Source organism: Clytia hemisphaerica, unplaced genomic scaffold (assembly GCF_902728285.1).
Source record: "Clytia hemisphaerica strain Z4C2 unplaced genomic scaffold, Clytia hemisphaerica genome assembly, whole genome shotgun sequence".
Taxonomy (NCBI): Eukaryota; Metazoa; Cnidaria; class Hydrozoa; order Leptothecata; family Clytiidae; genus Clytia; species Clytia hemisphaerica.
Genome location: NW_027104535.1, coordinates 247,960 through 274,748, shown reverse-complemented (window position 1 = coordinate 274,748; position 26,789 = coordinate 247,960). Strand labels below are relative to the sequence as shown.

Sequence of the window (26,789 nt, the reverse complement as noted above, 5' to 3'; positions counted from 1 at the left end):
TAAAGATTGAATTTTATTTCGCTAGATCAGGGCTATCCAGTGAAATCAGTAGGGAAAACTGTCCTTGAAGTCGTCCTTAAAAGAGGGAGAATTAAACGAGTTTTCAAAAAGTAAGATTACGACATAAAGTCAAGCGGAAGGGTATTTATACGTAGTAGGCGTCTTTTATCGATGGCAGGGATTTTCAGCAACCAAAACATAGTCAAAAAGTCAAGTGAAAAGTGAAAAATTTAAAAACATGGTATACCGCGTATACTATTTACTTACCTATCAGAAGATTGCTTTCAAAAGAGGGTACGAAGAGACTTTAGTTGCTTCTCGATAAAAAAAATGTCATACAGGCATTGTGCTTATAGGCATATCTAGGCTCAGAAATGGCAAAAATCTAAGCATACAGTAAGCGTTAGCTTGAGCCTATGAATATGTTTTTTCTGTTCTTGGCTGGGATTTTACGAATTTCCCTAAAGCTTTACTTGGTATACACGCTTTTTTTATAAGAATACAAATGGCCAAAAAATTAAGAATATGTTAAGAATATCATCATCATGGAATTTAGCAACTGAACCTAAGAATGCCATTTTTAATGCATTTTAACCTGTAGATTGCCAATTTCGGTCTAAACCTAAGAATACCGTAAGAATATTTTTGGATGTTTTTCGCCAAAAAGTTAAGAATATCCCATGATGAAATGAAAAAACACCATTTTTCAACCTCGCGAGCCAGGGCGAATCGTTGGCGGTCAGGCGGCAAAAGTGAGGTTGATCATTTTTATAAAAAAAAGCCTGTATAAGCATCGTTAAAAGCATTTTTCAGCCTTGCTAAGCCCTAAGCATTTTCGAGCCTGTTTTTTCGAATTTTTGTATGCATTTATAAACATTGCATTTATAAGCATCTGCGCTCAGACATCCTTTTAAGAATTTGTGTGTGCTTATAAAAAACATGTACCACATACCTCGATAACGTTCTCGTTGTTTTTGTCCAAGAGGTCAACACTTCGTCATACTGTATGCTTCGTACAGAAAAGGTACAATACTATTAGTTACACGGTCTTCTCGAGGTGGGATACGGGATATACAGGGTCAGTAAAACCGTATTGGTGGCGAGGCTTGCCGAGTCCCAATACGGTTTTACTGATCCCTGTATATTCCGTATCCCACCTCGAGACGACCGTGCAACGGATTTATCCCGTTGAAGTCCCTTCATCTTTTCCAAAAGCCCGAACAAAATTCAGAACTATCCATCAAGTAGATACTTACATCAAAGAGCTACAAAGTAAATCAAACAGTGAAAGTGGGATCCATGAAAGTTGCATTTTATAACATCGCAATTAAAAGTCGTGCTGTATCCATACAAACTCAAGAAAAGTAAAAATCAAAATAACTTTGAAGATTTTCTGTTTGTTGACTTTCTCAACCTCGACCATTTCAATTTCGATTTCAATTATTTTCAAAACAAAACATTCGAATTTTGATCAAAACATTCGAAAGCACATTCGTCAATATGCAATGTCTTCTTTTTTTTCTCAATCGAACGTGAGGGAGACAGATACGGTATATATCCCACCTCCACGTGATGTCTTTTGACCAATGAAATCGTTAGAATCTTACTGATGCGGGATAAATTTAATACTCAGTAGAACTCGATTGAACAACGATCGTTTGTACAGCCTAAAATTCAAAGTCCTTAGCTCATATACATTAAGAATAGTCCATTTTGGAAATTTAAATTCGGCTCGATTTCGAATCGATTCGCTACATCCTATATAAAAAGTAAATCGTCATGGGGACGAGGTTGGGTAACTCGGCGGAGGACCTTTGAATTAACCCATGTTCGTCCGTTCGTTCGTCCGTCCGTTCGTCGTTACCAGCTTTTTCTGTTTTTCGGCACAATGATGCATAATGATCATTCCTAAAAAATGACGGAGCCCGATTTTCGAAAAATGAAAAAAAAATTTCCCGGCCGAAAATATCGGAAACATGCCGGAAATCGCTGTTTTTCTGGATCTTCATTGGACTTTTTCCTTATAATTGGTTGTTTTTTCATTCAAAAACATTATTAATAGCAATGCCCACCATCAAGCATGTTTCAATTTTCAATAAAGTAGATTTTTGAAGCCGGAGCTGTTTAAAAATCGCCGGAGCTGTACTTTATTTTTTTATGAAATTTTGCACACTGATGTAAAATGACAATACCTAAAAAGTGACGGAGTCTGATTTTCGAAAAACATTTTTTTCCGGCCGAAAATACCGGAAAAACCAGTTTTTTGACATTTTCTTGAATTTTCATCCTTAGTTGTTTCTGATTTTTTGCAGAAAGATGCGTATTGGCAATGCTCAAACCATGGCCGAATTCGATTTTTGAGAAAAAAAATTTTCCTGTCGAAAATGCCGGAAATCGCCGTTTTTGCAGATTTTCATTAGACTTTTTATTTGTATTTCTATGTTTTTCACACAAAAACATTATAGATAACAATGCTCACCATCAAGCATGTAATGATTTAATTGTCAATAAAACTGATTTTTGCGACCAGAACTTTCTATTTATTTTTTCCTTACAACCCTTCCCTATCCCCCCCATTAACAATCAATGATGAATTTATTGAGTTATGCACTTTCGCTAAAAACTATATTTTCTGACTGATTTTTTCAATTTTTATCCTCGCATTGCTATCTAAATTTTCATTATCGGGTAGGTTTGGTCATCGTTTAGCTTGTTTTTGTTATATTCTTATTTTTTTGGCCGTTTTCATCATGGACATTCTTATAAAGTGTATTCTTATAAAAAAGCGTGTATCACATTTTTCTGAAATACATAGAGAGAGCTCAATGCATTTTTTGCATTTTTTTAATTTCTTTATTAACTTTTAGTGTCTTCAGTTTGCTCATCGTTACCTCCAGCTATATGGCAAATTTTGAAGCCAAAATATGTTTAATTAAAAGAAAACTTATTAAACTATTATTAACCGAAATTAGCCGAATTGCACTGCGAGTTAGCTGTGTAAATTGGTAAATACCAATAGACCAGAACTAATATTTTGGCTTTAACTTTATGTCTTTATGTAAATCCCTGATCTGGACCAAAAAGAATTTCTGAAGGAATCTATTCATGATATTCATGACGTAATGTTTTCTACGGAAAGATCCTGGCTTTTGCTAGTAGTGGCAAATTTTATACAACATTTGGGATCAGGTGCAGTTAGCGTGGTCACTGGTTGGATTCTTTAGTAGTGGAGAGCACTGTTAAAGAATATAACCTAATGTCGTTTAACCTAATAATGTTATAAAATACAGACCAGAAAGTATTTCACTGTTAAACAGTCCAACCTAGCCATGTCCGGTTCACTGTTAAACAATCTGACCTAGTCCACTGTTAAACAATCCAACCTAGTCCACTGTTTAACAATTCAACCTAGTCCACTGTTTAACAATTTGACCTAGTCATGTCCGGTTCACTGTTAAATAATCCAACCTAGTCCACTGTTAAACAATCCTACCTAGTCCACTGTTTAACAGTCCAACCTAGTCCACTGTTTAACAATCCAACCTAGTCCACTGTTTAACAATCCAACCTAGTCCACTGTTAAACAATTTGACCTAGTCCACTGTTAAACAATCCTACCTAGTCCACTGTTTAACAATTCAACCTATAGTCGTGTCCGGTTCACTGTTAAACAATCTGACCTAGTCCACTGTTTAACAATCCAACCTAGTCGACTGTTTAACAATCCAACCTAGTCCACTGTTTAACAATCCAACCTAGTCCACTGTTAAACAATCCTACCTAATCCACTGTTTAACAATCCAACCTAGCCATGTCCGGTTCACTGTTAAACAATCCGACCTAGTCCACTGTTTAACAATCCAACCTAGTCCACTGTTTAACAATCCAACCTAGTCCACTGTTTAACAATCCAACATAGTCGACTGTTTAACAATCCAGCCTAGTCCACTGTTTAACAATCCAACCTAGTCCACTGTTTAACAATCCTACCTAGTCCACTGTTTAACAACCCAACCTATAGTCGTGTCCGGTCCACTGTTAAACAATTTGACCTAGTCCCACTGTTAAACAATCCTACCTAGTCCACTGTTGAACAATTTAACCTATAGTCGTGTCCAGTTCACTGTTAAACAATCTGACCTAGTCCACTGTTAAACAATCCTACCTAGTCCACTGTTTAACAATCCAACCTAGTCCTATCCCTTGTCACGAGTAGACAACCTAACCTAGTTTCATTCCTGGTCACTGGGCTCTTAAAGAAAGAAGAGACTCTCAGTTATCCAACGTGCTATAAAAAACTCTAAATCTTTCTGGTTTAGGAAGTATTGGCATTTTCATATTTTCCTAGCTCATTGTAGCAAAAAAGGCAACTAAAAGAGGTAACGAGTGGTAACGACGTGGTAACGAGTGGTAACGACGTGGTAACGAGTGGTAACGAGGTGGTAACGAGGTAACCAGTTAAAAATGGTGGCCCTAAAGGCTCTAATTTTGAATAACTCGATACTGGTGAATGTAGAGCAGGACTTTATGTTTCTAGTGAATGTGATAGTGGAGTTGGTGTTCCTTTTGAATGTGCAGCAGGGGTTGGTGGTTCTGGTGAATGTGCAGCTGAAGTTGGTGGTCTTGATGATTGTGCAGCAGGAGTTGGTGGTTCTGGTGAATGTGATCATGGAGTTGGTGGTTCTGGTGAATGTGCATAGCGAGTCGGTGATTCTGTTGAATTAGCAGCAGGGATTGGTGTCTCTGGTGAATATACTGGTACTGGTGAATGTGATGGTGGAGTTGATGGTTCTGTTGAATGCAATGTTTGAGTTGCTGATGAAGTTGGAGTTACTGATGAATTTGATGGTGGATTTGGTGGTTCTGGTGCATATGATTGTGGAGCAGGAGTTTGAGTTTCTTGTGGATGTAATGGTGGAGCTTATAGTCCAAACCTATAAGCCAACACATTATTACTAATATTAGGTATCTGGCAAAATAAGTCAAACACTGACAGTTGTTAATGTCTTTAGATAGCATTTATCACAATTTAGCCCTATAGAAAACTGTCAAACACCTGAATACAATACATTCAAAATTCATGATAATCCATCCATCCCAAGTCCTGATGTAGATCTACCAAAACTAACAGTTTTGTGCTAAGAAGCATCAGAACCAACATGTATTTCTGTAGAACCTTTATAACCACAAGGATCTGTTGCATAACCACCAGAACAACCAGTCCCTGCTGCATAATCACCATAATCACTAGTTGCTGCTTCAGAATAACCAGATGCTTTAGGTTTTGTTGCAGAATCACCAGAACAACAAGGTTCTGTTGCAAAGTCACCAGTTCATGTCGCAGAATCAACAGAACAATCATGTCCTGCTGCAGAATCACAAGGACCACCAACTCCACTATCACATTCACCAGAACCATCAACTCAACTATCACGTTCACCAGAGCCACCAACTCCTGCTGCACAATCATCAAAACCACCATATTCAGCTGCACATTCACCAGAACCACCAACCCCTGCTGCACATTCAACAGGACCATCGACTCCACTATCACATTCACTAGAAACATTAAGTCCTGCTCTACATTCACCAGAATCGAGTTATTCAAAATTAGAGCCCTTAGGGCCACCGCTTTTAACTGGTTACCTCGTTACCACCTCGTTACCACATCGTTACAACTCGTTACCTCTTTTAGTAACAACGCAAATCACACTATGTACTGTATTTCCACCAAGTATGAGTATAAATGCCAATACCTCCTGAACCAGAAAGATTTAGAGTTTTTTTTATAGTACGTTGGATAGCTGAGAGTCTCTTCTTTTTTTAAAAGCCCAGTGACCAGGAATGAAACTAGTAGTAGTAGTGTTTATTTATTTGTCTATAACAAGACTAGCGACCACACTCATAGAAAAAAATCTAAACTAAGGAGGTTGTCGCAAAATTGTTAAGTTACAACAAGAAATAAATCTACAAAAATTTTTATAAAAATAAGTACCTATGTTAATGTAAGATATAAATGAATCTATGGCCAGAATAGGTAATTTGATAAAAATAATTAGAAATTTTGCGACAGGTAATATAATTTAATTAAGTCCTTAAGACGATCCAATTATAAGGTTGACATATCATCAAAGGTCAAGAATTTCTGAAGTTCATTCCAAGATAAAATGGATTGATATAGTACCTCGTTAAGTTTTAACAGACCAGATTTACATCGCATGACTTCATATGACGCTCAACATCATCAAGACGAGTCAAAATGAAGTGTTCTTGCAGAAGAGGTGGTAACATTCGATTAAAGATTTTGTAAATAAAAAGAATATTTAGGTATTTTACGAAGTCAAAAAAGGTTAAAAGAGTATGATCCAAGAAGAGAGGTGAGGAATGTGCTCGAAAATCGGAAAATGTCATAATTTGCAAAGTTGCTTTTGTAGTGTTAGAATTCGACGGGCGTGAACAGATTGGCGTTTTCCCCAGAGTAAAATAAAGAATAATATAATGCTAAAAACGTTTTCTTGTCGACATAATGCCGAAGTTTACTCAATGTGGTGTTTCCAGTTTAGATGTTCATCGATGTATACAGCAAAATATTTCACAAAGTTACTAGGTCTGAGTCTGTGTCCGTTGATTTTTATTTTTAGATCGTAGTTTATTTTCTTTCTAATAGGTCTAAAGATAATAAGCTCAGTTTTGTTAGCATTCAGAGATATCTTGATTGCATTCAACCAATGCAATAGAAGTTTAAGATCGATGTTAGCTTGCTTGGCTATAGGTTTTGTCGCGAGTACATCCTTTACTAAATGTAAATAGCATATTTATTCTAAAGCTAACTTCTATCAATAAAAGTTATTCAATCATAACGCCGTAGCTAGCAACAACGATAGCTGCCTTCTATTCTCCAAATATACAACCAATCAAATAGCTTTGTAAATTCACCAATCAAAATTTGGAATGAACTCTGAAAGCAAACGTTTAACGAACGATTCGACCAATCGTAAGAAAAAAAGATAATCCCTGGAATTCGAACATTCCTCTCGGTAGAGACCAAACCACCAACTACGTAAGCACGAGATTTTTGATACAAACCTGACAAAAACATTACCTAATGTTGCATAAAGAATCCACCAATCAAACCAAGAGAATAATATTGTCATGAGATTGTCATGGTGTTTATCTAGAGAACATATGTTAAGATGAAAACAAGAGAGTGAATTTTGTTGAGAGGAACATAGGTAAATTCCTGAGTACTGTAATATTTACAGTTAAAATTAATCACGTGGTCATTATAGTCATACTCGTTAATCTGGTCGTCTTTTTGCGAATCAATGTTAGAAAAAGTATTCGAGATAGAATTCAAATGCTCAAAATATGATTTTAAGTAACTTATGTCTTTACCAGCAGGTAATTCATCATCAGAATCAAAATTAGGTGATGCGTAAATTCTGCAAGTTTTGCAGAGGCAGATATTTTTAATGAATTTTGCTTCTATGCCGTTACACTTAGCATGGGATCGTCTTTTGCACCTAGGACAGTAGTTAGAATTTTCGATTTTTAATTTTCTAGCGCATATGGAACAGGCTTCTGTCTGCATACACAGGAAAAAATTTTCGATTTCCAAGGTTGGAAATTTCAAGTTTTCTTAGTTGGAAAAAAGATAAAATCCAATGGAAAATCCAACCTGAAAATGTGGGACATTCTCCAAGGTTGAAAATTTTGCATTTTCCATGGCTTGGAATTTTCGTAAATCCAGGTTGAAAAAAGCCAAAATCCAAATTTAACAAGGTTGGAATTTTCGTAAATCCAGGTTGAAAAAAGCCAAAATCCATATTAAACAAGGTAGGAATTTTTTAAAATTCAGGTGGAAAAAAAAGGCAAAATCCAAGCTTAAACAAGGTTGGAATTTTCGAAAATCGGGGTTGAAAAAAGCCAAAATCCAAATTTAACAAGGTTGGAATTTTTTAAAATTCACGTTGAAAAAAGCCAAAATCCAAAAAGTGATGGCAGAGATGTGGAAAAGAGATCTTAAACAAGGTTTTTGTTTTTGTGAACAGTCACTCGCTAGCCTAGGCTCGATGGCTCCCGGTCAATCTCTCGTTATTGTTCGCACAGATACGTGGTTGATCTTAGATCACTCACACAGCTCAGCAGGGCGCTAATTGAAACTATGACACAAGTACCCTATGTGCTTCACTGTGCGAACTCACTGCGATTGACCGAGGCCGCTCCGAAGAGACGCCTCAACTGACGGAAACTTACAGCTTGACTGCTCACATTATAGCCTAATAACTAGGTTAGCTATATATCAAAACAGTTTTGAGCGAAAAATCGCTTGTGGTTTTCCCAAGGACATGCGCAGAAAATGGTTAGAAAAACGTAATTTCCACATGGATTTTTAACGTTTTCCAAACTGTTTGGAAAAACACAAATTTCCAACCCAAAAAGTCTAGTTTTCCAATCGAAAGAGTTTCAATTTCACAAAAATGTAATTTCCACATGGATTTTTAAACGTTTTCCAAACTGTTTGGAGAAACACAAATTTCCAACCCAAAAAGTCTAGTTTTCCAAGAAAGGGTCTCAATCTTAGAAAAATGTAATTTCCACATGGATTTTTAACGTTTTCCAAACTGTTGGAGAAAGACAAATTTCCAACCCAAAAAGTCTAGTTTTCCAATCGAAAGAGTTTCAATTTCACAAAAATGTAATTTCCACATGGATTTTTAAACGTTTTCCAAACTGTTTGGAAAAACACAAATTTCCAACCCAAAAAGTCTAGTTTTCCAATCGAAAGAGTTTCAATTTCACAAAAATGTATTTTCCACATGGATTTTTAACGTTTTCGAAACTGTTGGAGAAACACAAATTTCCAACCCAAAAAGTCTAGTTTTCCAAGAAAGGGTCTCAATCTTAGAAAAATGTAATTTCCACATGGATTTTTAACGATTTCCAAACTGTTTGGGAAAAACACAAATTTGCGACCCAAAAAGTCTAGTTTTCAACTTGAGGTATCAAATTTACTAAAATATGTATTTTCACATCGATTTTTGACCTTTTTTTTCAATTCCCAAACTGTTTGGAAAATAAAAATTTCCCACCCAAAAAGTCATGTTTTCCAACCAGCCTTGGAAAATTGTCATTTCTACATGGGTTTTTTTCACTTGATTTTTCAAGGGCATTGGTTTATTCTACAAAACCTATGGGTAATTTACGTTTTCCAAATCAGCTTAAGGTAATCGTTCAAATTTCCAACCTTCAATTATAAAACCAAAATTTCCAACCCAAAAATATCGAATTTCCAACCTTGGAAATCGAAGTTTCTTTCCTGTGATAGGTATAGAACAACCAAAAAAATGTTAAGAAAAAAAAACAAAAAAAATAAACACAAGGATAGACTTACGGAAAATGTAAGAATTACCCTAAGTCTTACGAACGAAAAGAAACAAAACATACCCCAAGCCTTACACATAAAACCATCAATATTAAAATCAAATGTCAAACATTATTGAGAATGGCTGCGTTTAGACCAGCCTGGCATTTGTAATTGCTTGCAGTATTCTTTTGAATTCTATTGTTCCGCGCAATTGTTCGGTTTGTCAAATGCCTAATGATGCCAGCGTGTTGGCATTTCGTTGGCATTTGAAATTCCATTTTGAGCAAAGGAATCCCCTTTTCTGGCATTTCGAATCAAACAAAGGAACCAAGACAGAGAGAAAAAGTGACATTTTTGATTTTTTAAAGTATTTGACGTTTTTTATTCAGTTCTTTCTATAGATTGTAAAATTTGCAAGATTTGCCATAGCCTAGCCCTACGGCAAAAAGTTTCAGTCTTAATGACTGCAGTTTTTGAGAAATTCCATGTTTTTCATTGTTTGATCTGTCAAAGTTGAACTTGAGGGAATCACCTTTTCAGTAACGACTCTAAAAAGACGATTCCTTAAATCCCATGACAGAAAATACAATGGAAAAGCTATTAAAATCGAATCCCTCATGAGCAAATGCCAAATTACAAATGCCAGTTGGTCTAAACGCAGCCACAGATTGGAAATTTCGAAATAAGGTCATTAATATGGCCAATCCTTAAAGGATTGTCGGGGATTGTCAGTTTCATTAATCTTTATATAAACGTTTCCATTGAACGACCAAAACTTATGAATTTGATTATCCTTCAACAATGCTTTTGATTTCCCCCATAGTAAATGATTATAGTTACTCAAGTTGCTGTTTATGAAAATTTTGTCTGATAAGATAGCTTTTTCCTGTATTGCTGTTTTATGAAATTCTTTGCTGGAGCGTAAAAGAGCTCCACAGATTTTTCGATTTTTAAAACGAACAATAGTTCTCCTTGGGAAGGGATGGGACTAGGTTGGATTGTTTATCAGTGGACTAGGTCAAATTGTTTAACAGTGGACCGGACATGGTTGGATTGGATTGTTTATCAGTGGACTAGGTTGGATTGTTAAACAGTGGACTAAAGTCTGTCCAGATATAATTGGCAGTGGAAACAAGAATGCCTGTAACTTTTGATAGTCAAATATAATTATGGAAATTTTTTTTGCTTGTTTTAGAGAATCAAAAGCGCTATATTTGAATGTATTTTTGGTTGAAAAATTCGCGATTTTTAGCGGTTTAATTTGCGATTGTAAAAATTAAGCTTTTTTTCTACTTATGCTATAACGTTCATTTTTACACCAGTGGTAGTTCAACTTTAGGTTAAGAAGTTTGTTAAATTTCAAGGCAAACAGAAAAGTCCTTCGGAAGATATGGGACCCGAAATACCCCTTGGTAGCACTTTTCTGTGAAATATCAAATCTCCAACTTATTACTATATTTTGGATTCCCAGGGTATGGGTATGTCCATGTATAAGGTGATAGAATAGCTAATATTTTGACATTGATTGACATTTAACTGTTAAACATATTTTACGAAGGAGAGTATGATATTCTGGTTGGAAAGATATCTAGAGTCTTTTTTGCAACAGTATCCAGAAAAGGATACATAATCAAGATAACTCACTTTTTCCGGAGATATTTCTGATTCAGTGATATCCTGATTTACAGTTCTCCCTGACTGAGAGCCTGAACCTTTCATGTTTTAAAAACTCATTGCTTACCTGGTTTGCAGAAAACTTTTGGTCACATTTGGTCACGAATGGTTCAGTTTTCAAAGTTTTTAAAAACACCGGAAGTCCTGTTGAAGCCGACTGGCTAATTTTCCCGATTTTTTCCCGATTTTTTCCCGATTTTTTCCCGATTGGTTCCGACAGTACACTAAAAGAGCTTCAAAATCGTCTTGAACACCAGAGAAAACACTGAATGGTTCAGAAACTTGCCGGTGTTTCAGGTAATGCATTTTGGCTTGGATTTTATGAAGAAAATTGATAGTTGATTTATGGAATCCCAGAAACACAGGAAATGTTGAAAACACACCACCTCGATAGGTAAGGTGTTTCTGGGAAATGATTTTTACCAAAAACACCACAAAAAAGCATGAAAGGTTCAGACAAAGTGTAATATTTTATTTCCAAATTTCTAAAAATGGGTCATTAAAAAGTATTTTCAATTTGTATTATATTAAAAAAAACAATGAAATTTTTTCTAAATCAAGTACACGCTTTTTTCTTAATAAGAATAGTGTACTTTGGTTGAGGGTGAGCATTATTCTTATTTTTCTATTGTTCTAAACAATAGGCCTATTGTTTTAAACCCGAAATCTCACCCTGATATTCTTATAGAAGTTATTCTTATAAAAGAAAAAGCGTGTACTGTATCTCGACTTTTATTGTCTTAGGTATCATTGTTTCGAAAGAATCACCTTACGAAAAAGGCGTTTTCCAACTCGACATCAAACTCACAGAAAGGTACGTTTCAAATTATTTTTTCGAAAAATCCGTCCTCCTTTATCTAAAACCTTGTAACACTTTATAATAAGGTAAAATCAAAGTATAGTAATTTCACCTAAGGTTCAAGACTTTAGAGATTGTAAAGGAAAAATACTCCATAAACCTGTAGCGTTGAGATTTGGTAATAATCGTTGGTTATTGATTCTTCTTATAAATCATCAGGTTTGCATTATTCTTTTGCATTCTTTTTTTAAAGCGGGTATACCCGGTATTAGTTCTATCGGTGGCTCGGTGTTAGAAGAATAAGGAAAAAATTGCTGGTATCTTGCCATACGGTGACAAAATATTGGTTTTAATTTTTTTTTCATTACTTCGGTTTCGTTTAGACATATATGAATCCGTAGGACACCTTGTATCATTGACTAAGTTTTCGTAAGTCCTACAATCGGATATTCAGGTACTTCCACGGATTCAATACTGGAGTTCATCTAACTTCTTTATATCAATTTTTCAGATATCCCTTTGAACCACCGTCTGTTAAATTCATCACTCCAATTTACCATCCAAATGTCGACACTGCCGGAAGAATCTGTTTGGATCTACTCAAAACGCCACCAAAAGTAATTATTAAACTTGTTTTTATTTTTTCAAGCCCAACGCTCGCAGACATGTCACACCGGGTTGCATCAGCACCAACTCTATCTGACCTTAAACTGAAATTGAAAAAAATAACAAGCTAATGTTGAATCATGGAATATAAAAATAACAGGAGTTTTTTTAATTTTCAGGGGAAAATGGTTTCAGTCACTTTTTCGATAACATTGCACTCCTTCTTTTTGCAAACAACCAGAAAAATCTGTTGCAGCAATTTTTGCAAAAGGGTCCTTAAAACTCCATTGTTGGGCAGTTTTTTTGCATCATTTTGCAAAAAATCAGATAAAACCAATGAGCCAATCCCAAGAAAAGCTTGTAACAGACGAACGGACAAACGAACGGACGGATATGGGTTAATTTATAGGATCTTCAGGTAGGTCAAAAATGGTGTAAGAAGATGTTGTTGAAACCAACGTTTTTTGGGGCCTTTAGGCCTTTCGAACAGTCGACTATACTATGCAATATACTGCAATTTGAAAGAGAAAGTTAATTTTCTTGTAGTGTGACGTAGAAGTAGAATGTAGCTGAAATATTTGACGTCAAATAAAAAAATCATGCATATCAAAAGTTTTCATAATTCTAAACAACTTCAGTTTTGAAAAAAACCTCTCAGCGCATGCAGAAGTAATTCTCATCCTGAATTTACTTGTCAAAACTGTCAGTTATCGTAATAAAGTTAGTGAAAGTGAAAAGTGAAAAATAAGCAACCAAGATGGTCACCTTTGTGGATCGAAATGGTGTGGAATTAACAGTCACTCCATCAAAGTTTGAACAATTAAAGAAGTGTGGCTTGCTTCCAGCCAACGCAGGTCAACCATCAAAAGTTGAATCAAGCTTAGCTAAAAACAGCCATCATAAAAAAGTTAGCCAAAAGTTGGCGCCCAAGATGGTCACCTTTGTGGATCGAAATGGCGTGGAACTAACCGTCACTCCATCAAAGTTTGAACAATTAAAGAAGTGTGGCTTGCTTCCAGCCAACGCAGGTCAACCATCAAAAGTTGAATCAAGCTTAGCTAAAAACAGCCATCATAAAAAAGTTAGCCAAAAGTTAGCTCCCAAAATGGTTACTTTTGTCGATCGAAATGGCGTGGAACTAACCGTCACTCCATCAAAGTTTGAACAATTAAAGAAGTGTGGCTTGCTTCCAACCAACGCAGGTCAACCATCAAAAGTTGAATCAAGCTTAGCAAAAAACAGCCATTATAAAAAAGTAAGCCAAAAGTTGGCGCCAAAAATGGTTACTTTTGTCGATCGAAATGGTGTGGAATTAACCGTCACTCCATCAAAGTTTGAACAATTAAAGAAGTGTGGCTTGCTTCCAGCCAACGCAGGTCAAGCATCGAAAGTTAAGTCAAACTTAGCAAAATACAGCCATCATAAAAAGGTTAGCGAAAAGTTGGCACCCAAAATGGTTACTTTTGTCGATCGAAATGGCGTGGAATTAACACTCACTCCATCAAAGTTTGAACAATTGAAGAAGTGTGGCTTGCTTCCAGCCAACGCAGGTCAACCATCAAAAGTTGAATCAAGCTTAGCTAAAAACAGCCATCATAAAAAAGTTAGCCAAAAGTTGGCTCCCAAAATGGTTACTTTTGTCGATCGAAATGGCGTGGAGTTAACCGTCACTCCATCAAAGTTTGAACAATTAAAGAAGTGTGGCTTGCTTCCAGCCAACGCAGGCCAACCATCGAAAGTTAAGTCAAACTTAGCAAAATACAGCCATCTTAAGAAGGTTAGCGAAAAGTTGGCACCCAAAATGGTTACTTTTGTCGATCGAAATGGCGTGGAATTAACACTCACTCCATCAAAGTTTGAACAATTAAAGAAGTGTGGATTGCTTCCAGCCAACACAGGTCAACCATCAAAAGTTAAGTCAAACTTAGCAAAAAACAGCCATCATAAAAAAGTTACCGAAAAGTTGGCGCCCAAGGTGGTCACAGAAAACAAGAGCGAAGATGAACAAAGCCTTGGCATATCAAAAGAACGTTTAGCGTTCGCACAACAACTCATTAAGGAAGCCCAAGAGGCTCCGTTGCCCGAAGATGACGGTCGATGGTGAACTCTTCTCCGCATCAAAAACATAAATAATAAACAACCAAAACCTACAAACTCCTGAAATTATTTTGCATTCAATGTAAATATAAATCTGTATAATTAAATTACATTGTGTATCATTCCAAAGAATTAAAGCGCCTTTGAACCTGCCCTCGGAGTTCTAAAAGCTTGATTTTTAAACATAAATCTTTGTGAAAAGAGCAAATCCGATATTGATAAAAGATATAAGATTCTTCAGTTCGAAGACTCGCTAATGAATACACGTTTTTTTAATAAGAACATCTAAAATTTTTGAAGCTTCCAGATATTCTTAACGTTTTGAGTTTTAATCCTAAAAATGTTCTTAAAATGTTCCTATTTTCACCATTTTGTCAGTTTTTTTTGTCCATTTTCCTAAGAAAATAGGTGCTTATTTAGGGACCGCAAGCCCTTAAAATGTTCTTAACTTGTTCCTAATATTTTTGGCCATCGAAGCCTTATGTTCTTATATAGTTTATTCTTATAAAAAGTAAAACGTGTATGGTCCTGCAAAAGAAATTGAAAAACCCAGTTTATGCTGTTTTTTTGACAACAGTGAATCCTATTCTAGGGTCTGTAAATCTCGATACGTAAAAAAGCTACTGAAACTATTATCTTATTGGGGGGAAATTTTTGAAAAAATAAAAATCCACAGGGATTCTGCCAAGGATCAAGTCAAAAAAATTCAACCAATGAAATCGGACCATTTTTGAACTCTCCAGCCTGTCATGAGAATCATAATCAGGAAATATTATCTATTATGAATATTATGGGGTGATTTCCCTGTGGACGGTAGTAGAGAATTCCCGGGGGGGGGGTACTAGGGCAAGATGGGTTACGGGGATGCTCCGCTGGTCAGGGTACCTTTTTTAACATCCACGAGTCCCAGGTAGGGTCGCAAAAACACCAAAATAGATAAATCAGTCCCTCGTAGGGTGCCTATTTTTGGAAAATTTGGGGAAAATATAGAAAATTTGAGACAATTTTTGAATTTCAGTCCCATTCAGGGTCACTTTTTTCGCAAATTTCGAGTCCCACGTAGGGTCCATTTTTCGAACCTCAGCGGAGCACCCCCGTCGGTCGACAAGGGTAGTACCCCCCAGGAGAGAATTTCCCCACAAACTGAAACTTTAGAGAACCCTGCCCTCTGTATACACCTTTCCCGAATTGTTATTTAGGCTTTTTGACTTTTTTTTTTAATGTTTGAATGTTTATATCGAGTTTCATAAAATTGTGCGTCACAAAACTAAACAAATAAAAAATAAATATGAAAAAGCACTTCCGGTTCTTGAGTTATTTTGATTTGAATTTTTTTTATAAACGATAAAATTACATGGAAACGAGGCCGGGCTGTATGTTTTAATTTTCATAATGGAATTCACCGTGAACAAAAACAGTCATAAAAATTGATAGAAAAGAGCTTTTGAGCTCAAATTTTCAGCATGCACTTGTCTTTATAGGAGGAATACAAATATATAGTTTTCAATATGGTTTGAAGACCTTCAAAAAATACCAAAGAATTCGGGAAAAGTGTATTCATGCCAAAAATTAGAAAAAACCTAATGAAGCAATTTTACACAAAGTCCAAAAAATCCTATTTTTAGCCAGCCCCCCCCCCAATTTTTGGACCTACCCCGGTGGAGGTCCTATAAATTAACCTTCGTTCGTTCGTTCGTTCGTTCGTTCGTTCGTTCGTTCGTTCGTTCGTTCGTTCGTTCGTTCGTTCGTTCGTTCGTTCGTTCGTTCGTTCGTTTCGTTCGTTCGTTCGTTCGTTCGTTCGTTCGTTCGTTCGTTCGTTCGTTCGTTCGTTCGTTCGTTCGTTCGTTCGTTCGTTCGTTCTTTCGTTACAAGCTTTTCTCGAGATTGGCTCATTAGTTTTTTTCTGATTTTTTGCACAAAGATGTGTAACTATAAACCCTCGAATGTGACGGAAACCGATTTTCGAAAAAAAAATTTGGGGGCAAATTTGGGCCAAAAAACGGCTAAAAGACGTGTTTTTTGGACTTTGTGAAAAATTGGATCATTAATTTTTTCTGATTTTTTGCATGAAAGTAGGGTACCATCATAGGTAAAAGATGGCTCAAGCAGATTTTTGCAAAAAAATTTTGTTGGCTCAAAAAACGCATGTTTATCTATAAGAATCACTATTAATAAGCATACATCAATGTTCTTAGCCAAATTACTCATTTTTTTGATAAGATAGATGTTTTTTTTGCTCACGAAGTCTTGAATATGAAAGAATATTTCAAGAGCATGAAATTTTGGTTTCTAAACGTTTTTTATAAGAAACAAACGACTAATTTTAATAGATCGTCACTAATCGTGTTCTGAATGATTGTTTAATGGTCACATATATATCAATTATATATGTAACCAGGTCCATAAAAGTATCACTTGTTCACATTGGATTGACACGGATGTGGAGCAAGATTGGTAAAAAAGATGAAAGGAAAAACATTTTTTTGTTTATATCAGCACAGTATAATAATAGGTAGACACTGTCCTGATATGAAATATGTGTCTGATATGAAACAGAAACACTTATGTAAAAATTAAACCTTTAATACAAGGTTAAAGTTTCAAAGAAAAAAAGCTAATAGCTAACAATAAAACTTTGAAAAAAATACCTTCGCTGATGGAAATGAGTGATCCAGGTAACATTGCAACCAAGTGTAACATTATTCTAATAACTTTTTCTCTAAATGAAAACATAAAAAGATCAGTTCCATTTACACCCTTTTAAGGCTATGGCATATTCACTCAAAAAACACTAAATAAACTTTCCTTTAACCTCAAAGGTTTGTCTAGAAGATACCCCGACTACAACTCTTATAGCAATTACCTTAAGGGAACTAATTTTAGTGGAAAATATTTTTTTCACGTTCGAAAAAAAATTCCAAAAAAAAATACGCATTGCACGGGAATTAATTTCTTGCGGTTTTCCCCTATTTTGGCAACATTTCTTTCGTTTTTCTTGGAATTTTTCAAAAATTTTCAAATGATGAAAAACGGACAAATTTGTAATTCGCCGGTTCTTATTTTCGCGGTTTTGTCGAAAAAACCACGAAAAAGCAAAAATTAGTTCCCTTAAGCTAAGGCTACACTGATAGTTTCTTCAGGCGGCTGCAATGCAATTGTTGCGTTGCAGTCGCCTGAAAATTGTTGCAGACACTTGCAATTTGTTCTGCAATATTTTTATTGCGTTGCAGAGCAATTGCAGAAAAAATTGACGTGCTACATTTTGTAATTTCTCGCGTGCTTGCAACGCAACGCTAATTGCATTGCAGCCGCCTAAAAAAACTATCAGTGTAGCCTTAGCTTTAAGGTACAAATACAATACATTATAAGCGATATTAAAAATCACAGGAAAACAATGATATGGAACATATTTCCTTCCAGAGCCTAAGATAATGTTTTCGGCAAGGTGTTTTAAAAGTCAGGGGGGTCATTTTTTTAAATGACTGATAACAAGGGCCTTAAGTTAAAAATATATTTCTGTTCTTCTCAGCTTATAAGAAATATATATTCAAACGGAATTCCAAACTGAATCGTTTTCCTTCGATTTTTGCACATGAAATTTATCATAAATTTTCATTATTGCTCGACAAACTAGCAGACTCTTCACAAGTTATGTCCTCATGGAAATCGGATAGACTGCGACTCGTCCTTGATTTCAACATCTGGAATCAACCCTTCATTTTGAATACTGCTCACTGATGAAGAAGCTGATTGTTTTGATGGTTCTACATAAGATGCATACTGGTACGTTTTAGGTTGTAATTTTGTTGCATTTGAACATGTCCCTTCTTGCTCAGTAGTATTAGAAGTTTGTTTCTCAGTTTGTAGTGAAGTTTTTTTGTGTTTCATTTTTTGTGATAGCCGCTTCGATTTCTTTGTGGTTGTAGAAACATGAAATTTCGTGTTAGAAAGTAATTTGCGTTTTTCACCAATAATTTCGCAATTTGTTTTACGCTTAGTAGGATTTTCAGGTTGGCTTAAAGTTGATGTTTGCTTGGAGTTCTTATTTTGTAAACGGTTTGAAGTTCCTGTCGTTTTTGAACTATCATCTTTTTTCCTTAGTTTTTGTTCTTGAAGCCAAGTACGAATCTTCTCATTCTCAGATGGTATGCTATTCAACTTTTCAATTTGTTGTGAAGCTTTATTCTTATCTGAAATGCTTGCGCCAAAAATTGGAGTCACAGGTGATATCTTTGCGCCAATAATTGGAGTCAAACTAGGAAACTTGGAAGCCGTATTTGGCAACATTTTAAGTTGCGTTTTATGAGAAAGTATTGTTTCGTCTTTTCTCTTTGATTGTACGTGTGGCACCTGATGATGAGCGGATGATTTCTCGTTACTCGAAGAATGAACGTCCTCCCTTACTTCATTCTCATGTAACTGTTTCGATTCATTTTGGAAATCAATCGGAGGGTCTTTCAATGCAAATATTTCTGCAGTTGAATTTGATGAAACAATTTCCGATGGAAGAATATTGCCTTTTGATAAGCTTTTTGATTTATTCCGAACACGTGATAAATCGATTTGAAAACAAGGACTTGCACGATACAATGGACTTAAGGAAGAATACCGAGCATTTGTTTCTTTGAAGATTCTCAGAAAATGAGCGCAAGGCATTCTGTTAAATTTCCAATTTTCACAATTGCATGATGGGAAAGTTCTTTGGTTTCCCAGGGTAACTGTATGTCCGGTATTGTTTGATTTTGTTGTTTGGGAATTGTCCATTATGCTTGCGCAATGAGACATCATGAATGATGGTAGACCAAAGTTTTTTTCGAATGACGAATAGCGAGTTGCTGCACTCATGGCATCTTTGAACAACATTTCATTCTTCAAGACATAACTAAAAAAATTGAATAAACGAGATTCTTTACGACAACTTCTAAACTCCTAAAAAAGGCTCAATACTATTTCCCTGATTAGAAATTTTTACCCCTGATGACAGTTATGTCAATATTAGTTTGAAACGAACTGTCATTATCATTCAGAGGCCAAACTGCTTTATTCCGATGAGAAATAATGAAAATAGATAGACAAGATGTACTTTAAACCACTAAAGTCTGGGTGCATAGCTCCTGTGAATTTTGGCTGTTTTCAACGGAATTATCAAAAATTGTTAATTTTTAGAAGAACTTCATTCCTTTTTTGAGAAGAGAGCAATCTATTTGAAAGGTCATAGATAAACGATATTAAATTTCTGATTCAAAGTGGTGAAATAGCTGAAGAATTGTTTCTTTTATTAGGAACAAGGATACCTGTCCGAGTAGCGAGACTTTGGTTTCTCGTCCGTTAATTTCGCCATCAACATCATCAACCCTTTGGTGTCCTTCTTTGAGTAGGATTCGAGGATGTTTCTATAAAAGTGAACAGCAGAGCGAAGCCAGTCGTCTCGTAGAAAGAATATCAAATCCTTTGGTAAGCAACATTTCATCCATTTCTGAAAGCAATAGATAACAAAACTCTGGTGATAATTATCATTCTTTATCATTTTATCGGTTGCGCTAGAAAAAAGAACAAACCTTTAAAGGTGGATAAATTTTCGCTTGGATTTTTTTGGTGTATTGAATTTATAAAATGTTCGCGAATTTGCGAATCGGTCCCTTTCACAACAAATTTCTCTTATTTTCATAGAGGTTTAGGCGAGGACTAAATTTCCCGACAATGGCTAAAATTTGAGAAAATAGACTGGATTGATAGATGTCCGTTGGAATGTAGTAAAACAAACATGAGGAACTCAAATCTGTTCGAATTTCGAGTTATGGAGTAAGGTTTATAAAGCATTGTTAACTGAAGTGACCATAAAACTTGTTCGAGCTAAGGAGACATTCGAGTTCTAGAGGTCGGAGTTAAAGAGATTCCACTATATTAGTAACTTGAACACCTTAAAAATGGTATTTCATAAACAAATTTCACGATACCTCGTATTGTGATATCCAGAAGCCATCTCCAGAAAACTCGACAGATTTCAACCAATCTTCTTCAGGTGGGATGTTGTCCATCAAACGGTCAACTTCATCAATCGATTCTGCCATCTGTAGTGCTTTCAAATGACCAAGAATCTTATCGGAATGATCTTTCACACCGTTTGAAGGATCTGTCAAATATGTTTGCCATTCTCGTATGCAAGATTCTTTGTTGAAAAAGAACTCAGATCCTGAAGACAAAAGAAAATTACACGACATTCAATGGACTGTCCCATTAAAAAAATCTATACAGGGGGTGGAAGAACCTTTTTAATTCAAAGAAGTACTCGGAAATGTATGAATAACTCCCTGGCAAAACTGGCAAAACTTGCAAAGACAGCCTTGGAAAATTCTTTAAAGTGAGGGTTGACGAACTTAAACCAGTCTTTTACCGCCTGGAAATTTCAAGATAATTTTTACTCTCGGGACACTCCTTCTTCAACTGGATTACGAAATAAACCTCACTTTGTATGACTGTTAAATGAGGTGTCGTTAATTGGACTCTCCAAAATCTAACAAAAAACATCAGAACGAAGTAACTTGAACTAAACTTTTGAAGAAACAGTCAAAACATTTCTCACATTTTTATTTGAAGAGGAACAAATTTTACGGGTAGTATGGAAATAAATAGAAGTTTACCTGGAAATACATCCTTGACAGCAGCAACCATCGACTCAGAGGGATCAATCATGAGATATTTTGGTTTCCAAAACTCATTGATTTCTTTAAACTCTGTCAAAGCTTCTTTCAAAACTTTCGTGTGATTATTGTATCGATTGCAAAGTATTGTCCCAACAACTTGATAATCCACATTGGTTCGAACAAACAATACAAACAAAGAAACACCAATGATATTAAAACCATAGTCTTCAGCCTTAATCTCAACAATGTGTATTGTAGATCCATACTTATTGAGCAAGTACTGCTGGGGTTCAGATTGATGAAGTAAAGAATATTGCTGAATTGGAAAATCCCATTGTGAAGGTTTGATAAAGTTTCTTCTACTATAGGATTCCCCGAGTTTCAATTGACGTAATAAATCTAGTTCTTCATCAGACGTTGAAACTTTTTCTGTATCTAATTCTTTAACTTTTGCTTTTCTCGGTTGAGATTGATAAACCTTGAACACTATATCGGATTCATCATTGAGTTTTAGAGTATTAAAAAACTTAACCAAATTTCTAATGTCATCTGCAGTAAGTGTATTGATATATAACGCGTTATCTCTTACTGCTTTCATCTTTGGGAAGGGTGGATAGAAGCGTTCATTTGTTTTAGATGGAGGTGTTTTATTGATGATTGTTAACCGGTTACTTTTTCGAAGCGGGCTACATGACTTTTAGCGCAATGCAATTGGTTCTTTTCGCATGACGACGGGCCTACATTGTCCAGAGTTGCCCGTCGTTAGGAAAATTCATTGTGACGTCACTTTTTCAAAGGAAAATGAACAATGCGTTGACATCATTTCTCTCATTTTTTATTTCTGACGTCAGAAATTATAGCAATTTTTCATCTCTTTTCGCTTGTTTTTTCTGCTTTATTTCGCTATTTTTCCTGAATAAAGCGCTCAAAATCAATCGAAGCTGAAGGAAAAAGGTTAACAAATACAATAATGACCGGTTTTTTTCGGGCTGTACTGAAAATATTGCCCTCGGTCAACGCAACAACCTCGCAAGCTCGGTCGTTACTTGACCTCGGGCAATATTTCTCAGTACAGCCCTCACTAACCGGTCATTATTGTATTAATAATTCATTAGCCACAAAATCATCGATGCCTTGTTGTATTTCAGTATTTGTACAACCTTGCAACGTCAATTGTTCTATCTTGAATAGAACTCGTACATGAAGATTCACAGCCTGTAACAAATTAAAATATGTTATCATCAATATGAAAAATATAAGCAATCTGATTGGCTAAAGTTGTTTCAAGTTGATGATAAACCAGTTATCACACTTTCACTCGTACAATATCCATGACGAAAATTCTGAACTCGAAAAATATACAGGCTTTTTTTTTTATAAGAATACACTTTATAAGAATGTCCATGATGAAAATGGCCAAAAAATTAAGAATATGCTAAGAATATCACCATCATAGAATTTTGCTACTCAAGCTAAGAATGCCATTTTTAGACCATTTTAAATTATAAATTGTCAATTAGGATCATAACCTAAGAATGTTGTAAGAATATTTTAGGATGATTTTCCCAAAAAAGTTAAGATTATCCATGATGAAATGGATTTACACCATTCTTATAAAAAAAAAGCGTGTATCCCATATTGTACTCTGCACCGTGTGATAACTATTACGTACAAGTTTTTTCTTGTAAGAATGATGTTTTTCCATTTCATCATGGATATTTTAACTTTTTGTAGACTGGAGTCGTTTATAATGCGTGTAATACTAATAATACCAATACTAATAATAATAATAATACGGGATTTAGTTTGTATAAACAACTGGAAGAATCCGGTGTTCCAGCCTTATAGATACAGGGGCTAGCTACGCAGAAACTTGCGTAGCGAGAAAACAATTTATCAAGCAATAACAAACTCTCAAAACAAAATCAACTCAAATGAAAAACTTTCAATACACAAATCCACATACATGTTTTTCTCAAGAATTATTTTGAGCGGGAAAAAATTATAATTGCAAATATTGACACTTTTCTTTTGTTTGGAGTTAGTGCACAAAGGTTTCTAGACGACTAAAATTGTTCACTTTATTACTTTTTGCTTTATTTCTACTATGTATGAATTAGTCGTCTAGCTTGCTAGACTAAACTTTTTGAGAAAAATCATCTTCTTAAGGTATTCTTAGGTTAGGATCCAAACTCAGCATAGTTTGAAGCAAAAAATGGAATTTCTTAAAACTGTTTGAGTCTTACTGGGGAATAATTGGCAATTTACATTTTAAAATGCTCTAAGAGGGAAATTCTAAGATTCAGTTGCAAAATTCCAAAAAAATATCAAAACTTAATAAGCGGGGAGGTTGGAATAAAAATGTCCTGGGTGGAAAATTTTTGAAAAGGAGGCTAATACAGCAGAATTAGGACAAAAGAGGGAACTTTCGAAAACATTTTCCCAAAAATTAATAAGCGGGGGGGGGGATTGGGAATAAGAATGTCCTGGGTGGAAAATTTTCGAAAAATTAATAAGCGGGGGGGGGGCGGCTATTAGGTACCCGAGAGTAGGTAGCAGATACCTTATCGGTAGAAATTTCGTCGGTAAAAAGTGACGAAAAAATCGCTTAGTGACGAAAGTTTTTACCGACGAATATTTTCCCCGGCCTTAATGCGCTTACCAAAACCAGCAAGTGACGAAAGTTTTTTGCCGACGAATATTTTTTGCCGACGAAATTTTCCACCGACGAAATTTCTACCGATAAGGTACGCACTTTTCAATGAGAGTTTTATTAGGACTTTATAAGAGGCAAAGATTTTCTCAAAACATAAGGACAAATTGAAATCAATCTCTGAGATTTAAAAGAATTGAATTAGAAAAGGTAATGCAACCCTTGTAAGCCAAAAAGTCAACAAAGTAAGTGTGTAAGATATAAGAGAATATTAAGAATATAATAAGAATATTTCAAAAAGGGTTAAATCTGATAATCACAAAAAAAGACCGTGTATTCCTGCCAAGAAATTTTTATGATTAAAACTTTACAGCATTTACCTTGGATGGATTGACAGGTTTTTCAAGAGATCGGTCCATTTTTGATAAATTGATAAGGAAAACGACTTTCTTGTCTAACTGCTTATCATTTTGCTCCAATTGCTTGCGAATTAGCGATTCTAGCCTTTCGACCTCCTTCTTCTTCCACCTGTCTTCAAACAACTGAAAGTAATATATATTTCATATAAAATTTCATGATTAGTTTGAATGGTGAAGAGAGAAATGATGTTCGTTACACCCAAAATGTTTGAAAAGCCAAAGTCTAGCGAGGTTGTAGAAAAATACCATAACCAATGAAACATCATCGTGTATCCCTTTTTGGCTAGGTCAGCAGGGCTAAAAAGCATCATGATTAAACTACAAGCAAGTTCACACCTTGAACCCAGGGAAAACAATGATTTTTCTGACAACGTAGGATTCCTCTGCCAACATGTTTATTTCCTGGAACGGAAAAACAAAATTTTAAATTTAAATTCGCAATAAAGAACATGAAAATAAATAAAAGGAAAAGTTTTTATATCTTTAAAAAAGCACAAGAATTTCCAAAATTAACTTTTGAAAAACTTTATAATGATTAAAGGGCTTTCAAATCATATCCATTCTGGCTAAAAGCAAAATGAATCACCTCATTTGTGAATTTCCCATCCATTCCTTGAGCGAAATAAGCATTCTTTCCACAATAGATGTAAGGCATCCCTTCGAGCTCTGAATCGTCACGCCATAATCTTGATTTGGCAGCAGGAAAAATGCTCTCCTCATTTCTCGTATACCAATTGATAATAACATTAGTAGATTGAATTTCATCAGCTAAATTGGATATCGAAAAGGTTAGTCAAATTGTAAAAGAGAAATGAATGGACCAAATGCCCTTAAAAATCAAACTTGCAAATCACTAAACATTTAAAAGGTGGCCAAAGTTTTACGTCTATTATGAAAAGTGTCCTCCTGGGTTGGTTCCTTCTACTAAAAATCCAAATTTTTCTCGGTTACTCCGTCTTCAAAAGGGGGGGGGGCACTATTTCTATAATAGGGATTGCAATATGAGTATGAAAAAAAAATCAGGTATTTTTATTGCAATGAGTGTTAACACTGATTCAAATAAAAGTTTTCGTTACTTCATGGACAAGTAGGGTTTCCGTCAGCCAAACACGCAGGACGAACACAATTTTTTTCGAGTTAAAAGAATTTTGAGTTATAGAGTAAGGTTATAAGGCATTATCAACTGAAGGGACCAGAAAACCTGCAGACATTCGAGTTATAGAGATTCGGGGTAAAGAGACTATACTATACAATAAAAAACTCTTACTGTTGAATAGAATTCCTTTTTGTTGAGGTAAACAGCCTGTTCTACCATTTACAAAACGTTGAAATTCTGGCCAAAATTTTGTTGGTGCACACAGAAGATACACCAGGGCACTTAAATTCAATAAATCTAATTTCTCATCTTTTACAAAATCTCCACATTAAACAAGAAAGAAGGAAGAAAAACAAGCAAACTTCCTTCCGCCTACTTTTTTTTCGAAATCCAAATATATTTTCCAATCTATGATTTGTTGCCTCACAGAAAACTTAAACATTACGTAATGTTATATTTGTAGACACTCGCCAGCTAAACATGTATATCGGCCGTATATCGGCTAAAGGCGGCAAATCTCTGGACAAAGGAAAAATAGCTTATTAAGCATCCTCTATAAGGAGCACGAATCCGTTAGTGGATGCCAGCAGCCTAATTTTAGTGGGAAATGTTTTTTTCACGTTCGAAAAATAATTCCAAAAAAACGTATTTCAAGGGAATTAATTTCTTGCGGTTTTCCCCTATTTTGGCAACATTTCTTTCGTTTTTCTTGGAATTTTTCAAAATTTTTCAAATGATAAAAAATGGACAAATTTGTAATTCGCCGGTTCTTTTTTTCGCAGTTTTGTCGAAAAAACCGCGAAAAAGCAAAAATTAGTTCATCTGAGAGATTTTCTCATTCTCGAATAGTGTTTCAGTTGACATGTGTTTGTGGTGTTGAGGAGGGGTAGGAGTTTGAACGCCTGGTTCTAGAATCTCTTCATTGCTATCTGTTTCTTCATCGTTGTGGTCTCCTTCAAGAGGTTTGCTTAACTTATCTTCCATTTTCCATTTCAAATTTGCATATTTTTTTGTATATTCTATATATCTGAAATGAAAAAATTACTTGATGACATGGCTACAATATGCTGAAGAAAGGCTCGATCGAAAAATCCCAAATCCAGCTTTTCGAGTCATTCCTTCAAGTTCAGAATCAACGCATCGTTTAACGTTCTTGTTGAAGATATATTTTTCATTCCTGATGTACCGAGAAAGTTTTCTTGGATTCGATGTTTTGTCACAAGCTAAGAAACACTTTTCTGTAAAAATGGTAGGTTCATTGTTAGGAATCTTCATTTTTTTATCTTGAACGATATCATTTCAAATTTAACAAAATTACTACTTTAATGGGATAAACTATCGCGGGGATTAAATTTCGCGCTTTTCGCGGATTTGGGTGTCATCCGCGAAAATCTGCGAAATTAAGTCCCAATTGAAATTTGGAAGTGCCTCACC

General features: G+C 35.3%; 1 protein-coding gene across 1 annotated transcript; it reads right to left on the bottom strand.

Annotated features, from left to right (window-relative positions):
* Positions 1–18,040: 18,040 nt before the first annotated feature.
* Positions 18,041–25,593, bottom strand: LOC136822522 (uncharacterized). The gene is made up of 9 exons (XM_067078788.1): positions 25,527–25,593; positions 24,846–25,027; positions 24,596–24,661; positions 24,221–24,382; positions 22,291–22,402; positions 21,185–21,844; positions 20,501–20,736; positions 19,838–20,019; positions 18,041–19,425 (listed from the first exon to the last, which is right to left on the bottom strand). The coding sequence occupies exons 2-9, from the start codon at positions 24,912–24,914 to the stop codon at positions 18,201–18,203; spliced, it is 2,712 nt and encodes a 903-aa protein (XP_066934889.1). The 5' UTR covers positions 24,915–25,027; positions 25,527–25,593; the 3' UTR covers positions 18,041–18,200.
* Positions 25,594–26,789: the final 1,196 nt, after the last annotated feature.